Here is a 17,112-nt window from a genome sequence, read left to right as displayed (position 1 = left end):
TTCTGCTCTCCAGTAATGACAGGGGTCAGGCGAAATATGGGAAATACGTATAATGTCCGGTTTTGTGAAATCAGTGCTATACCATCAACGCTGTCCTCATACCAGAATATGTGTTGGAAGGAATGTTTTCAAGCACCGAGAAAATACATATCAAAGTTTGATCTAATTCGATGTCTCACTTTAATTTCGTCTGTCGGGTCTACACACAAAACATCCGTTAACCGACTGGGAGCGCTGCTTAATTTTTTTTACTTTATATTATTGTTAATAATATTAAAAATAATATCTATATCAAATACCCTTGTAACAACCTTTGATACATGTGTGGTGTACCTTATTGTTTATATGCACTACTACAGAAGTGGTACTGTACTTTATAATTATCTTCTTTAATCGCCATTTTATCTGTACCGGGTATATGTATTTTCGCCTCAGCCTGAAATATTACATAGTTACGTATATTGGATTGGAGTAGACCGGCTACTGTTAACAATTACCTATATCCTTTATTTCGAGTTACTATCCATTATTTAGAATATAGTGTTATTCAAAAGGCTCTCCCCTCCCCCTCCACGACCTACATTCATACTCGCCCGTCAGCAACCACTCATGCTTTATTTATATCCTCCAATTTATTGTTAAAGTGTGTCCAGCAGTCATACATGTTAAGTCTATATTTGAAATGCATCTACAGCTAGTAAAATGAACACGTTGTCAACGGTCGTGCACGATTTTTACAAAAGAAAAATATAGACCTACAATAAAACAAAACAACATCTTTCATTAGTCTGATATTTCAGTATTTATTTTACTCTTTGTAATATGTAATGTAAATGTCTGAAATTTTCATAATTTTTATTTATAAATGATCAAATCATGTCTTAGATATACCAATGTTTTTGTGTTCTCGCATAATCTTGACGTTACAAGGTGAAAGATAAAATGAAAGACATGCCTCGTTAGGTCTAGGTACAGTGACGTAACACAGGGACACCCTGAACCCAGTCAATCAGTTTTCGTTGCTGGCCATGGATGAGCTGTAATATTGTGACCAGGATTTCGTGCAGCACCCACGCGGTAACCTCGTGGCAGATTCGCAGTTCAACGCTAGCATTTTAAAAACAGTAAGTGTGTATTTATAAACATATCCGGGTTACAGTTATAAAAATATGTTTACGTCTATGGGAGCGGAGAGGCTATGGACGTCAGCAGCGTATCTAAATATAGCCACCGGGTCGAGTTTCCGCACCTCTGTTCGGTCTGTTTACCTACAAACGGGGACTATAATGTATTCTTCACAGTGACAGTAAGTGCACGTTGTCACGCATTTCTCTTCTCTTCCTAACATAATCGTGGCAGCATGCTTATTTAGACTGTCACTACTGGTACCTAAAGGGGAGCCACCACTTACGGGACACAACATTAAACATTTCTTCACACAAATTGTTCCCACTTCGATCCATATTGCCTTCGTATATTGGGGGGGGGGGGGGGGGGGGGGGGGGGAGGTACAAGCAGATTGCTTGACTCCTCTAGGAAATGATAGACCTCTATTGTTTCTAGACATTTCACTTGTGTTTTTTTCAGCAAATTATATTCATTTACATAAGTAGCATTAGGGAAATCGTTGTTAAAAATATTGCAAGTGAAGATAGTCCCAGATATTTGTTCCGTTGTTACTCGCAGCTGTATTTTGCCAGGAAAAGCACAGGATCCGAAAGTAATTTTTTAATCAAGCAGTTGGAGGGAACGCAAAGTAAGCGGGTTAAACTACAAAGAGGAGAAAGAACTATTTCAACTTTTTGATCCTGTAGCAGTATGTTTTAGCTGATAGTTTGATATAGGCCTCTCAATTGCTTCTGATCTCCATGATCTACGAAAATAAATTTATATCTCTTTTCATTTTTAATCTTTGAGAATCATGGAATCCAAAGACACTAAAGTTGACATAGAATTACCCAAGGGTTGTTGTAATTCATGTTGCCACAGACTTCGAAGGTCCCGCCATCTAGTGGTGTTCATACTGTTTATGGCAGTATTGATGGACGTTGTCCTAACAACAAGCATTGGTAGGTGGGGAAATCTGTCGTAAAATATATTAAAGAACATCATATCAGATAAAACTTTATTTTAGTAAACCGACCTTTAACGTAATATATAAATATCCCACAAGTTTTATAATTTGAGAAAGAATGTCATTTTAATTAATATGAAAATATGAAATGCAGCATGATTTTATGAAATCTTGTTGCTTTAAGGAAAAAAAAACAATTTTACATTTGCTTGAAAAGATTTGTGAAATTTGATTATTTAGCTACATGTATACAAACTGTCATTTTACTGTTAAAGACCCAATAGTGCCTGACGTTATACATCGAATCATGGGAGATGCAGACGCCAACACGAGCGTGCCGATGGTAAAGTCGTCGTCTCCTGTTAACAATACTGTCAGAGATGAGAAAACTGTCGGCAATGAAAACGGTTTCACGGAGACCAGCAGAGGAATGGAAATTGGCATAGTTGTGGGTGCTAAGCCTTTCGCAGAGCTCTTCTTTAATCTCGTCGTAGGCTGTTTGGTGGAGAGGTTAGTAGATTTAAAATCGGGATTTTTCAGGTTGAATCAGAATGACGTCGTTTATCAATGCAGCGCGTACTTTTTCTATTTTTGAATTGTAGAAATATTTAAAATGAAAGAATGAATACGATTTCTAACAATTTTTTCATCCATTTCAGAGTCGGTCATCGTTATCCGATGATTCTAGGCTTCGGCATCAATTCTGTTGCCACTGCAGGTTTGTGCTATTTACCATAATGGTTCTTTAGCTGAATATTCTCGAAATACGAACAGAACACACGTATTGTATAGCCAGAGTTTGATTTCACAGAACGATTAGAGCACTTGATGATTGTCTAATACTTTTCTTTTTTACAAGTATTTGCTTTTGGCACAAACTTCCCAACCCTGGTAATGGCAAGAGTTCTTCAAGCGATTGGCTCCAGTATGTCCGTGGTAGCAGGTAACATAACGAACATTTTGTGCTTTTCCTATAATAAACACGTATTTTTTTAAAAAAATTGCGGCTTATCTAGCATTATGGTTTTATTGAGCTTATCGGTTAAGATGAACACGTACTTCTGTATCTCTGCTCTTTTTCATATCCTTTGAGGCCTGGTGTGCCTGGCATCAGCCATCCCAGACGACGAGCAGCGTGTCAAAGCCAACAGCATGGCCTTCATGGGTATCTCTATTGGTGTAATAAGTACGTACAGTTTTGTTTGATCTTAGAGTGTTATCCGTGGTAATTGCTGAATTGCAGTTTGAAAACAGTTGGGATGATACTTTACAAAATTAATTTGCATTTCAGTCGGGTACCCTTTCGGCAGCGCCACCTACCAGTTTCTAGGACAAGCTTCCCCGTTTTTGATTTTGGTTGCATTCAACATTTTAAGCGCACGTAAGTACGCAAGGTTGAAGAAAGCCACGATGCTTGGCGGGTGTTTTATTGTAGTGGCATCTATATTTTAATTTGTTTTTTCAATACTACATGAATTTGATTTTGTTTTAAATTTGACTGGTTTTGTTTTAAATTTGGCATTGTGCTGTTGTATCTTTTCATCTGATTCACATTTATCGAATGAAAAGAGATACACGTAATATTGAAGAAACTGTTAATAAAGAAGCAAGTAGAAAGCCTACCCGACAGGTGTAACTTCAACCGTGTAAGGTTTTGTGACAGTCTCGCTCTGCTTTTAGTGCTCCGGCTATGGATCGTAACACCTGAAATATCGAAGGTAAGTCTTATGGCTTTTTACCTTTGGCATTGATTTAATTCACCTGTGGTTTGGGTAATAACAGCAAGAACAACAATATGGGTTTTTCATATTTCAAATGAAGATAATTTACCCTATAGCTAGCGTTTTTTTTTTAGTTCTTTAGGTCGAAACAAACATTAAAACGTTTACACAAGTTACAGCCAACTAAGATACTGGAACTCCTTACTTCTCGACCCTGACACCCTTATCTTTCTGTGTTACTAACACCAACGTAAGGCTACTCTCACAGTCTGCTGTCGTGTGAATTGCTTGTTCCAGGTTGAAGACAACTGCTCCAACATTATAGAGTTCGCTCGGCTCATGAAGGACCCATACGTCCTTATTGCACTGGGTATGTGGCTTTACAAATTGCAAATATACTGGACTATAGTGTTAGCTGTTCTCTACCAATTGCCTTATAATGGTTGCTTTTTACTTTACTTGTCGCTTCCATTCCTTGCATGCATACCACATAAATGCAGAACTCAGTACATGTTACCAAATTTAGAAGCTACACAGCAAATAATAATAAATAATTTCGTTTAAAAAACGCGATAGAATATTTATTTTGTTACTCACATGAACCCCTATTATTAGGTTGCAGTTTCGTCTCAAACTTTGGTTTAGGCATCTTCCTAGGGACGGGTCCTGCCTGGATGCTGTACAAACTGCACGCGGAACAGTGGACTGTTGGTAAGTTTTTGTCTAACGTTTTGATTTTATAACTAACGCCAATGCATTTGTTTGGGAATCCGGTATGTGGATATTTAAAAATATACCATTGAAATGTTCCTAACCCTACGCCTATTTGCACATCCGATCAAGCCATTTTGATCGAATTACATTTTGTCATATGTAATTTAGTTGTAACAATGTAGTGAAGTAAAATAATACTAATTTTCACGTTCTTAGAGCTATAATGTAACATTGGCAGCCTTGACAAGAACAGGAATACGACAGCATGCGCTGAACTTGCTGTAGGAGTAAGAGATACATTTCGAAAAGCATTTAACAGGAGCCTGTGTTCCATTTCAGGTGTGGTTCTGGCAGTTGCCGTCTTCTTCCACCTCACTGCCCAGTACATTACGGGGGCATACTCTATGCGGTTTGGAAGGTATGATAAGTTAGTGTTCATTACCAGAGACTGTGCAGCTGACGAACTAAAAAAAAATAAGATTCGCTTGTGAAGTTGTAACATCAAAGATAGGTTCATTTTTTTAGGTGTTTAAAAAAATTTCGTTTCATTGAATTGTCCTAGGTTTAGGAAAGTTTAGGTGAGCTGCATAGGCGGCGTGGAGAATATGCTCAGACGTAAGGTTTTCATTTGTGTTCGTCAAAAAGACTGCATACAAGCGTTAAACCGCTTGATGGTTTCGGTTTGCTATAAATAACATAGCAGGCAACCCAAAGAACGCGAGAAATATTCGGTAATGGATGTTCCTTTGGATTTTTTGGTATATCGAACAATCGTTTCTTTTCTTTTTCAGGTGGTTATTTTGCATGGTGGGTCTTATGCTTTCTGCCATTGGAATGGGCGTGGTGAGGATTCGTATTCAAATCTCAAAAACTTTCAGTTCCTGGAATTTTTGTCTCAATTTCTCTTTGGTGCACTATCCACTCAAAACTACAAAAATGTTACTAATATGTAAACATGCTTTTTAAACAAATTATCTGTAGGGCATACTATAATTACAATACAGTGTTCAAAAATGTCTTGTTTTCCGAGGTCGCACATACTCACTCGTAATTGATTTTATTCCAGTATCCATTTGTCAGCAATGTGTGGGAAGTCCTGGGCCCCGAAATCATTGTCCGCATTGGTCAGGGAACAGTTCTCAGCGTTATAAGTCCACTCCTTGGTCATCTGGCGGACATCAGGCACCACGGCAACTACGGTGGAGTATACGGTCTTTATACTACATCTTATAACTTAGGATTAAGTATAGGTGGGTGACACGTTCCGTTTATGTGTGCATATATTCCTTGACGCTTATGATTAACGTTTCTTAAAGCAAGAGACTAGCCAATTGGACACTACTGAATAGTGCGAAGAACTTTATTTCGTAATCTTTAAAAAATATTTTAAAGTGCACGCATGTTCAATTGAAAAAAAAAACGGGTTCATTAACCTGTGTTTTATTGACAATCCTCTCCATTTTCAGGGCCAGTGTGTGGTGGTTCTTTAGTAAAAGTGCTAACTTTTGACTGGTAAGAAATCCATGATATTTTCATCTTAAATGTTACAATGAATTCTGTCAATATTCACCAATTTTAGCAAAATATCACTTAAGGACAAAAGAGGCGAAATATTACACATAGGCTACCTTTTTTATTTACGTTTTATCTTCAGTCCCCACAGTCAATTAATTCAGTTATCCGTTCAGTCAAATAAATGTATCCATACCTATCAGGCCCGTAGCCAGCAATTTCAAAGGGGGGGGGGGTCTTTTTCTGAAAAAGTGGACCTTTTACCATATAATCCCCATGTACCTAGGTCAAATTTTACCCAGAGTGGACCTTTTTCCAGCAAAAAGGGGGGTTCTTTCGAACCCTCCCGAACCCCCCTGGCTACAGGCCTGCCTATTCTCCAATCTGATCTCATGTCGATGAATTCATGACATTTATTTTTCATCATGGCATTTTCAGTCATATATGTGCACAAAAAGTAATTTGCCTTGGAAGTGCTTAAGCATGGCCTCACACACGTATTGATCGATGATCGGGGGTACCCGAGATCAAAAGTGTCCAACCTCCCCGCCCCCAGACAGAATACAAATGTAAACTGACCACAACCAGAAGACAAACATTTCTCTAACGTTTTCTTTGCCCTGCATCGTTACAGGTTATACCGCGTTACTGCAGTCATAATGTTTCTCTACGCTTTCACCTCGCTGGCATTCCGTGACACGCCTGCCGTCCAGCAAGGAAGCCCACCCAAACAGGTACTAGTGTCCCCCTCTTCCTTTTTTTTCACGAGATAATATTTTTCAACATTCCATTCTTTGTGATTTCTGACATGAACATGTGCCTTTGCTGCGTTTGTTGTACCCTGTAATAATGTCCGTATCCTGCGCAACATTAAACCAGCCTTTTCAGCGTTAGGCTTTCTTTTTATAAAGCCTAGATTACATGTACACGGGCGCCGTGCGATGAAATTGTCCTTACGATTTTTTTTTTGAAATCGTAAGGATCTACAGGCTTCGCCGAGTAGGTCTACATTCCATGGCCTTTAATCCCTACGATTCCGTGTGATTTTGCATGGCCACCGTCTACCTCCGCTCAGGCGCGGTACGAAAAGGGTATTACGGGCACCATACGTGCATCGCATTTCAAATGTGATCTAGGTTTAAGTGATTTGTGTCTATGCTATTCGTTTCCATCCTAAAGGTTTGAACATTAAATAAAATAAGCCTCTGATATGTCTTTTATTATGGCATTTTGAGAGTTCAGTTTTATACAAGAAATCAAGATCCCTCGGATATATATATATTTTTTTTCCTTTTTTTTTTCAGCCAAGAACGGGATACGGTGCAATCGACAAGAGTATCAACTAATTTATTCGACCTGTAGTATCCCCATAAGATTCTACCACGTGGAGCAATTCGTGATAATATATAGATACCGAACTCTGATTTATGGTGCTATGGTTATAAAAACAAATGGAAACTTCTGCCTTCGTTTTGATTGTTATACATGTTGCACTTGCTTGCTGATTCCATTTGCGTAGTTTTTATACATTCATATATCGTTCTGGTGGATACAGTGTTTGATGAGAACCAAAGCAATTCCAATTCATAAGTCTGCATAAGCTTTTAAAGCCAATGAAAACATGATAAAATAAGCTTTTGAAGCCACTGAAAACATATGATAAACTAACACTGTGTATTGAGCATTCAGCGTGAGTACTGAATCTAGGAACTGTCCTACACCATTTTCTTCACATCGCACCGGGAAATCGTTAAAGTCGAGGGTATATCATCGCGACTGTGTACATCATAGCGTGTGCAGATACCAGTGTATACCCCACCCGCAGGTCATCTGTGCCTGTTTAACTGTTCTTGTCTGTGTTACGAATAAGCACCTTGAAGAAAAAAATGAATAGTTAGTTGATTCAGAATGCGGTGTGACAGGAATTGTATTTCGGTAAGAACCGTAGTCCGCTCCCCATGCTCTATACTTATGACCACCGGTCCGTATACTGATTTCGATACTTCCCGTTAATCCTAACCTGTACACATATCATTCAAGTATGGTACTACGGTTTCCATTCATATGATTACCATTTCTGTCACATCGCCAAAGCGATGCTAAATGTCTTATTAAAAGTCATGCTTAATATCGACACCCATACTTAACTCGGTTGCTGTTGGAATCATATTTTTCAGTTATCTTATACTAATCTGTTCAATCATGCAACGATAGAATTATAAATAGAGAACACTAAAAGTACTAACCGTCTTTATCTCGGTGTACTGGCGTAAGCCGTAAGATCCCCTGTAAATTGAAAAAAAAAACATCAGTGTAAATGGCTGCCGTTAATTAACCATCCTTTTTAATTTTTAAATAACTTAGTGAAATTAAATAACTACGAAAAAGAATACTTTATTAATAATCACAAACATTGAAACTTACAACTCCCTTCCAAGCCCTGACATCTTGTACCCACCAAAAGGTGCCGCTACAGTCGTTTCATTGTAGGTGTTAACCCTGGGGAAGATAGAAATGTCTTTCTTAATGTTTTGTTTCATAATGCTCTTCAGTCAGACTACTGAAATACCATTTAATTTTTCAGTTAAGTATTTTAACGCTAGTATAAGGGGCATATTTAGTGAAACTTCCGGTACATTAGATAGTACAAGTATATTATAAAAACACACATCAAGAGAATTGTTTTGACTTGATATTTCTGCAAAAAAAATCTGATGACCACCACATAAAAGGTCATCTAACAACAAAAAAGCAATTAGTGTCCATAAGACAATAACCATGACGCCAATTTCTTACCAAACGGTGCCCGCCTTGACGCTGTTGGAGAATTTAATTGCCTTGTTAATATCCTGGGTGAACACGGCGGCTCCAAGCCCATATGTTGTATTATTGGCCCTCTCGATTACTTCTTCCATAGTCTTGAACTTCATTATTTGTTGAACGGGACCAAATATCTAAATAGAAAATATGTCTCTAGTTTGACTTTACGCGTTTCCATTTCCAAGTAATTCACTAAATTTTCATAGCAACATGCATACATTTATTGACGAAAACGGGTGCATTTTCAACCAGGTTTCATTATTGGTTTTTAAAGGGGGGGGGGGCAACCAAGAAAAACTAGTGACGATCAACTCTTGCATAAAAAATTTTAGTTTGATACTTCTTTCGACCAAGGTTAGATATTACCTCTTCTTTAGCAATTCTCATGTCGTCTGTGACATCAGAAAACACTGTAGATTCCACGAACAGACCCTTGTCCCCAATACGGTTCCCTCCACACTGCAGCTTGGCGCCCTGTGAAACGCCACTTCTGATCAGGTCCATGATCTTGTTGAACTGCTCCTCATCAATCTAAAACACAAAAAATGTCTGTCTGTCTTGAAAAAGACAAAAACTAGGCATGACACAGATATGCAGCTAGGTTTTCCCCTTACCTACATGTAAGTGTGCAATTACTATTGTATTACAATGATGCACATGTACATATGCGTATCAAACGAAAGATCCAAACTGGTCAACCCCTTTGAACGTCCCAAAGGTATACAATTACCGATCCAAATACCTATAACATAAGACAGTATAACAGTCTAAACATTAACACAAATCATCATTAGCTTTGTGGAAGTACTAATCAAAAACAACAATTTTCATCTCACAATAAATTCAAACAAACCTGTGGCCCAGACTCGGTCTTGTAGTCCAGAGGGTTTCCGACCACTCTCCTAATGGCTCTCTCCTTTGCCCTCTTCACAAACTCGTCGTAAATTTCCTCCTGCACGAACGTCCTTGAACCAGCGATACAACACTGGCCCATGTTATCAAACACAGCCTTGTGGCTCTTCTCAATGGCAAGATCCACTGTGAGAGAAACATTTAAATTTAGCTTACATGATTTAGATAAACAAAAATATAATACAGGTATACTGTATACTGGTATAAATAAACTATACTGGTATAGATAACTATAGGCCTACTGCCATAAAAAATTTACTGGAAAAAATATAAAAACACCTGACACAAATATATATCTTACGGTGAGGTTTAGTCGATTTTTCTTCTTCATAAACTTGGCAACAGCTGAGAAATAGCTTGGAGTTATAAGAGAAAAGAAACATTAATATGGTAAACTCACAGTCGGCGTCAGCGAACACCACATTTGGACTCTTTCCGCCGAGCTCCAGAGTGACACCCTTCAGGTTGGTCCTCCCGGCAGCCTCCATGATCAGGTGCCCTACCTAGATAAAACATTTACGGCTTCACCATCCCCTGATTTAAATTTATAGTCAGAGCCTTAAGTTAGACTTGATAATGTTCAATTTCACAAAATATGTCTGCTTCACCAGTACATTTATACAAGTAAGCCTAGGTACACTGCTTTGTCTTTAGTACTCTGTTCCAGCTAGAAGCGCCTCTGGGAGGGAGTGGTATAAATTAGTATACATCTTTAAAAATCTTTCAACATCCCCTTACCTCTGTTGACCCGGTGAAGGCCACCTTGTCCACGTCCATGTGCTCCGATATGGCAGCTCCTGCAGTTGGACCGTATCCAGGGACCATGTTCACGACGCCAGGGGGGAAACCAACCTTGGATTAAAAAATCACATTCAAAACTTTTGAGTTTTTGACCGAATATTTTAATCGGGCTGACTGACGCACATCTATTCCACCGCGATAGAAATACGTAGTGATAAACCGATATTTAACGTATTTTCAAAGGGAATGCAGCACTTCATAACTTTCAGAGAGTAGGGAAGTCGATTTCAGTGTATTTTATAACCCAAGAAGGTGAGTTCTGTAAATAGTAGTAAGTCATGGATAAAGGAATAATGAAAAAAAAAAAAATTAAAGCCCTTACTTCTTTCAACAAGGCACACAAGTAGAGCGCGGTCAGTGGCGTCTGTTCTGCCGGCTTCATGACCACTGTGTTTCCGCAAGCCAGAGCAGGACCCAGCTTCCAAGCCGCCATGGGGATGGGGTAATTCCACTGAGAATATACGGTGCATCAATCTTACTACATCACAGATTACATAACAGTCACTAATCGCTTTTGTTGAAATAGTTTTGTATGTTTTTTAAAATCTATTTAATATTTAAAAAAAAAACTGTTATTCTTAATAAAAAATTACGAATTTTGTTATTGGTATGGAATTTTAACTATATATAAGATTACGAACTTACAGGAATAATTTGTCCGCACACCCCAACAGGCTCATGACGAGTGTAAGCAAACAGATCGCCGTCTAGAAATATGTACCATTAAATATGGTCAGTTAGTAAAGTAGTATGGCCGAAAAAAAAAAAGAAAAATCATTATTAAAATACAAAATGCTATGAAAGAATCCCCTGAACAGCAACCTATTAAATTGCCACGATTGTTATAAAGTTGTGTCAATTGTTCTCGAAGTTTTACCCATCGGACTAAAACTTGCTATCAACGAACAGATAACCTAACTTTTATAAACGATTTAAACAAGCTATAAAATATTTAAGCAACCTACAACATACAATCACCATCAACATTTGCAAGACGTCGGTTCATTTCCTACTACCTGTATTAATGCTTACTCACCTACTGGTATGGTCTGGCCGACATTTTTGTCTGCCCACCCCGCAAAGTAGCGAATTGTTTTAGCGGCAAACTCAACCTCGCCGTATGCGTTAATATAGGGTTTACCGTTGTCCAAAGTCTCTAAACTCTGTGGAATACAAATTATGGTATTAATCTTCAGTGCAGTGGCCAGTTGTAATCGTATCTTAAAAAACTTTCCAAGATCCTAAAAACCTTTCAAGACGCACTTATTCTCAGAGCCTAACTTAAGGAAAGCTCATGATGTGCACAGATAAATATAACGCAATTTGATCTAAATTACAACAGAACTTGATATAAAATGTTCAGCTCAAAATACCGCTTGCCAGGCCTACGTATTATAACCGCAAAACAAAATGTTTTATATCTATTTATTTTTTGAAATTTATCATTCACTTATTCATTGTTGAAAAAAAAAGATGATCATCTAGACGCAATCGGTCTTCTTGCCTTTCTTAAGAACACAGTGCCATGAGTAAGCATCTTGAATAATTTCATGAATGGATTGCAATTTGCCAACTATTAAACTCCCACTGTTTAACCACATATAGATCAAACCCATGAACAAGTCACGAGGTCAGTACTGCACGTGTTTTGAAAAGAATGCACATAACCAGTAGTGTAACTTTTCATACAGGTGCTTTTTCAAATATTGAAAATTCACTGAAATAACTCACTGCTAGGTAGACCCTGTCCCTCATCATCAAGTCAGCAAATTTGTTGAGAAGTAACCCTCTCTTTGAAGCATCCATGCGTCTCCACGGAGAACCAAGTGCAAAAGCTTCTCGGGCCGCTTTCACTGCTACATCAATATCAGCCTTAGGTATAAAAAATCAAAAATCAAATGAACAAGTCTTTAATACAAAATGGAAAAAAATTATCTAGGAGAGAGAGAGAGACAGAGAGAGAGAGAGAGAGAGAGAGAGAGAGAGAGAGAAATGTTTTACCTTGTCTCCCTCCTGGACATCACATATCTTCTCCCCTGTATACGGGTTGATAGTGGGGAAAGTCTTCCCACTGACAGAATTTACCCATTCATTATTGATGAATATCTGAAAGTAGATAAATACATAGATTGATAAATAAAAAATGCCGTGTTGCAGGTGATAAACATGACCAAGCTGTTTCTAATGCTTGGATAATAAGTATGAGTGCATTTGGAACAGATGATCCGAGGACTAACTGATCCACCGACTAAATATGGCCGACCCCACTTCAAAAGCCACTAATCACTGATGTTTTCCCTGCCTCCACGCGCGTCATTAAACGAATCAAATCTCGATATCGAGGCTTATTTGCTTGGCCCCTGCTTGGCGCGTGTGGAGGCGGAGCGACCACTAGGGAATTAGCAGCATCACTTATAGTGAGGTGGGGTCGGCCTTATTTAGTCGGCGGATCAGTTAGTTCGCGGATCATCTGTTCTGAATGCGGTCTATTTCGCACTGTGACTGCATATTTACGAAATAAACAAAAATAATTCTACTTTCACTATTTTAAAAGTATTTTACAGCATTAAATTTAATATGCTCACGTTCCAGGAGCCTCCGCTTAATGCAAGCCTCTAACCCCTTCATATTGGATGCGTTTATATTACTTTGATTTGCAATGCATGAGGCATAGTACACAAATAAGCTTTCCTTTTGATGCAGGCTGAACATGTATATTGCAATCGTATCATGGTCTCTTTCAAAAAAGGACAAAGCACACACGTGCTAGTTTTAATAATGGACTTGTGCATTACCGGAGGTTTATTATGCAGTCACTTGCTCACTTGCTCAGGTCTCCCTGACAGTTAGGTCTACGACGCATCACCTGGGAACCTCAACAAATATTAACACGATGTTACCAGGTCCCATCGCCCAATGGGTGCTGAATATGATCGGATAAGTGAAGGGGCCTATCGACCAAGAGGACCCTCTCCCCTCTCTTTCACAAATGAATTACAATTCTCCTGGATCCAAATTACCAAGTTATCAAACTATGACAATAGTCACGCAAAAGTTAATTGGAAATAACACGTTTTAAAAAATCTCTGGATTGAGAGTTTTTCACCAATAATACAGTTAATATAATACACACTGAGGGACCTATTAGCAGTCTCGTAACCATTTGCAAACATTAATGTCTGTGCTCACTGTGACGTGATAAAATGTAATTAACGCACTTTAGGCCTAAGGCTGTGTTAATAAAAGAAGTTATCGTACCGATCTTTCTCAGCGGGTATTCTCCCTAAGCACCCCGCACACGGTAAGCAATAACGGGTACCGGAGAAGATCAGCATTGGTCAGAATTGTGCCGGAAGTGACGTGCAGTGGTGTTAGAAGCGAAGCTGAGTGGTCATTTTAACATAGAGGTGAACGGCAGTGAAGACGGGTTGTCGGAGGAAAAAGAAGTTTTCTAAACAACATGGTAAGATAACTCTCCTTTTTTACGCATTTTGGGCAGAGAATGCTTGTAGAAATAATAGACGCATGATATGAAAACGTGACACGGAACTTAAAGGTGCAAAATCGTGCTTAATTTGCGGTCAACTTGTTTAGAAATAAATGCTGCGTCGACCGCCAGCGCGACAAAAAGCGTAAAGGGGAAATAATTCCCGGGAGTCTATAAATCGTTGTCATGTGGAAATTTGGCATTAATATAATCCGATATGTCCATATCTAAGTATTTTTGGGTGTTTTATGGTATGGGCTGCAATTACAACGATGTTTTAGAGGTCTTGAAGGACCTTGTGAAAACCAGGAAGTAGTTCGTAACTAACAAGTGGAATGTACCGATCTCCGACTGCTGTGCACAGCTGTATCTTTTTTTTCAATATATTGACGAATTTTTAGATCTTTATATGTCCATCTTGCATGAAATTCCACACACATGATCACACTGATACACCTTTTACACTGGGGAAGGCGCTCATCGGTACAAATATACAATAAAGTGCAATGCATTCACAGGACAAATAAAACATTTCACTGACAAGATCTTCCCAAAAAGACGGAAAGAGAATTCAGGTGAGCTGACAGGTAATTAAGACTAGCTCAAAGTACTAATAATTGACATTATTATGCAATACTCAGTTGGTAAAACGATTCTCACAGGTAGATAAGATGTAACATGACCAATTTCTATAGGCTAATGATTGCCAGCCTGAGGAAAGTGATTGCCAGTCTCTTTTGTCAGTGATTTTTAACTCAGATAAGAGGCTGTCAGAATGTCATCTTTGTCTTGGCATTTGTCACTGATTAGCGCCTTCCCCAGTGTAAAAGGTGTATCAGTGTGATCATGTGTGTGGAATTTCATGCAAGATGGACATATAAAGATCTAAAAATTCGTCAATATATTGAAAAAAAAAGATACAGCTGTGCACAGCAGTCGGAGATCGGTACATTCCACTTGTTAGTTACGAACTACTTCCTGGTTTTCACAAGGTCCTTCAAGACCTCTAAAACATCGTTGTAATTGCAGCCCATACCATAAAACACCCAAAAATACTTAGATATGGACATATCGGATTATATTAATGCCAAATTTCCACATGACAACGATTTAAAGACTCCCGGGAATTATTTCCCCTTTACGCTTTTTGTCGCGCTGGCGGTCGACGCAGCATTTATTTCTAAACGAGTTGACCGCAAATTAAGCACGATTTTGCACCTTCAAGTTCCGTGTCACGTTTTCATATCATGCGTCTATTATTTCTACAAGTATTCTCTGCCCAAAATGCGTAAAAAAGGAGAGTTATCTTACCATGTTGTTTAGAAAACTTCTTTTTCCTCCGACAACCCGTCTTCACTGCCGTTCACCTCTATGTTAAAATGACCACTCAGCTTCGCTTCTAACACCACTGCACGTCACTTCCGGCACAATTCTGACCAATGCTGATCTTCTCCGGTACCCGTTATTGGCGCGCGCCACTTGCGCTGAGCAAGATGCTCGGGCTCCTCAGCTCCCCGCAAACGCTGCGCTCTTTGCTCAGCAGAGGTGCCTCCCGGCCTGCCCCTAGCGGACGCACTGTGAACTGTGGGATCATGTGTTTAAGGAAACATTACATATTGTTGTTTTTTCTGATAGTAATGGATAATGGTGACCACGTTAATCAATCAGACTAACTATAACTGTGTACATTTTTGTTGACTTCGCTGGGGGCTGGCATTTTTGTTTGTTTCCGGCTACTGGCACATGCGCATTGTTAGCATGGCGTGAGCAATCGGCGCTTGCACCCCGCACACGCTGAGACATTTGCCTCAAGAGACCAAAAAAATCAAACACGTGAGAAATTTTGCTCAGCCGCGCGTGAGGCAAAAATCTCACCAAAATACCCCCGCACACGATGAGGAAACGGCGCAGCGCAAGTGGCGCGCGCCAAATGCTCACCGTGTGCGGGCAGGCACAATCAATGTAATCAGCCCCCTCATCACTTGGATAAAGTCGGCAAAACTTGATCGTCCATGATGTAAGCTGATTACATTGACTGCGCCCTAGCGAGAATCCCCGCTGAGATAGATCGATCCTGCTAGAATGATAAATTCTATTCTGAACACAGCCTAACACGTGAGCACAGAAAAATGTGTAATCGCTCAGGTATACCTGTTAATTAATCCTCTCCCTGATAAAAAATTTTATGACCTGCACAGATGATCTGAAAATACAAAATGCACCCTGCTATGTAACAGGCAGCTAAGCAAATCAAACCGCAATATCCAGATTGATCTATTACTATTTAATTCGGCCCTCAAGTATTAGCCATTGTAATAATGCAAGACTGTAGGCCTATACTACATTCTCGGTCACGGATGACCTACCGGGGTTGGGGGAGGGGGGGTTACATGACGTGCTTAATCTAAACCTAAATGGCTTTTGCTTGTATCGTGTTCTAGCTGTAAGTTGTACCAGTGGGCCTATGCACTAGCTGTCACTGGCGTTTCTGATAGTCTATGAACAGCGATGGACGGGATCTTCAACACCGACTGCCGACTGGACCGTACTGCCCTTGACCTTTCGTGACTAGAGCCATTCATGTGTAGTGCACACATGCCTTTCGTTTAATTTCATAAGTGGCAGCCACTGATATTGAAATAATGTCATCAATACTCTGCATGTAGGTGCCAGACGTGATAAAGACATTTAGTTACCTGCATTTCCTGAATGCAATATGATCCATATAGACCATTGCCTAAACAAAATAGGAGAGCTGCAGTGCTATGTATTTACCTGTGTATATTTCACATCCGGGTTAGGGATAGGTTCTGGGGTAGACATCTTGTTGTGTGCTGCAACCTTGATATCAAAATCTCTGGACAAAGGATAATGTAGCCAGACGATAATCTTAGGAAGCCCAACTCGCAACCGAAGCCTGCAACTTGCAAGAGCGCACGCGCCACTCAGTGCACAATGTAAATAGAATGAAAGCTGTCGAAAGGGGGCGCGGTTGTGTCGGGGAATGTTTTCTTTAGTAGGCCTATTTTTCGACATAGCTTTTAATACGGCTGCAAAGATCACAAGCAACT

General features: G+C 39.4%; 2 protein-coding genes across 6 annotated transcripts; one reads left to right on the top strand and one right to left on the bottom strand.

Moving 5' to 3' along the window:
* The first annotated feature begins 700 nt into the window (after nucleotides 1-700).
* LOC106156730 (synaptic vesicular amine transporter-like) lies at nucleotides 701-7,483 on the top strand. Of its 4 annotated transcripts, none has more exons than XM_087017401.1 (16): nucleotides 701-1,124; nucleotides 1,918-2,069; nucleotides 2,350-2,584; nucleotides 2,734-2,792; nucleotides 2,934-3,017; nucleotides 3,168-3,260; nucleotides 3,366-3,455; nucleotides 3,755-3,792; nucleotides 4,093-4,165; nucleotides 4,411-4,506; nucleotides 4,849-4,927; nucleotides 5,301-5,352; nucleotides 5,576-5,708; nucleotides 5,976-6,021; nucleotides 6,656-6,755; nucleotides 7,326-7,483. In XM_087017401.1, the coding sequence occupies exons 2-16, from the start codon at nucleotides 1,922-1,924 to the stop codon at nucleotides 7,365-7,367; spliced, it is 1,368 nt and encodes a 455-aa protein (XP_086873527.1). In that variant the 5' UTR covers nucleotides 701-1,124; nucleotides 1,918-1,921; the 3' UTR covers nucleotides 7,368-7,483. The 4 variants fall into 4 exon arrangements, with proteins under 4 accessions (XP_086873527.1, XP_086873534.1, XP_086873518.1 ...); XM_087017392.1 differs by having other exon boundaries at nucleotides 711-1,124; nucleotides 5,576-5,759; XM_087017397.1 differs by lacking the exon at nucleotides 701-1,124 and adding an exon at nucleotides 1,513-1,756 and having other exon boundaries at nucleotides 5,576-5,759.
* On the bottom strand, nucleotides 7,353-17,006 carry LOC106156728 (retinal dehydrogenase 2-like). Of its 2 annotated transcripts, none has more exons than XM_087017363.1 (14): nucleotides 16,817-17,006; nucleotides 12,556-12,660; nucleotides 12,286-12,426; nucleotides 11,591-11,717; nucleotides 11,200-11,261; nucleotides 10,877-11,005; nucleotides 10,492-10,605; nucleotides 10,154-10,256; nucleotides 9,695-9,879; nucleotides 9,208-9,372; nucleotides 8,818-8,975; nucleotides 8,446-8,520; nucleotides 8,268-8,307; nucleotides 7,353-7,894 (listed from the first exon to the last, which is right to left on the bottom strand). In XM_087017363.1, the coding sequence occupies exons 1-14, from the start codon at nucleotides 16,862-16,864 to the stop codon at nucleotides 7,862-7,864; spliced, it is 1,485 nt and encodes a 494-aa protein (XP_086873489.1). In that variant the 5' UTR covers nucleotides 16,865-17,006; the 3' UTR covers nucleotides 7,353-7,861. The 2 variants fall into 2 exon arrangements, with proteins under 2 accessions (XP_086873489.1, XP_086873498.1); XM_087017372.1 differs by lacking the exon at nucleotides 16,817-17,006 and adding an exon at nucleotides 13,813-14,034.
* Between the last annotated feature and the right edge of the window lie 106 nt (nucleotides 17,007-17,112).

The sequence above is a fragment of the Lingula anatina genome, chromosome 1 (assembly GCF_051362555.1).
Source record: "Lingula anatina isolate TDL-2025a chromosome 1, LinAna3.0, whole genome shotgun sequence".
Lineage (NCBI taxonomy): Eukaryota > Metazoa > Brachiopoda > Lingulata > Lingulida > Lingulidae > Lingula > Lingula anatina.
Note: the sequence above shows the minus strand (reverse complement) of the source record. Positions and strands in the feature narration are given on the sequence as shown.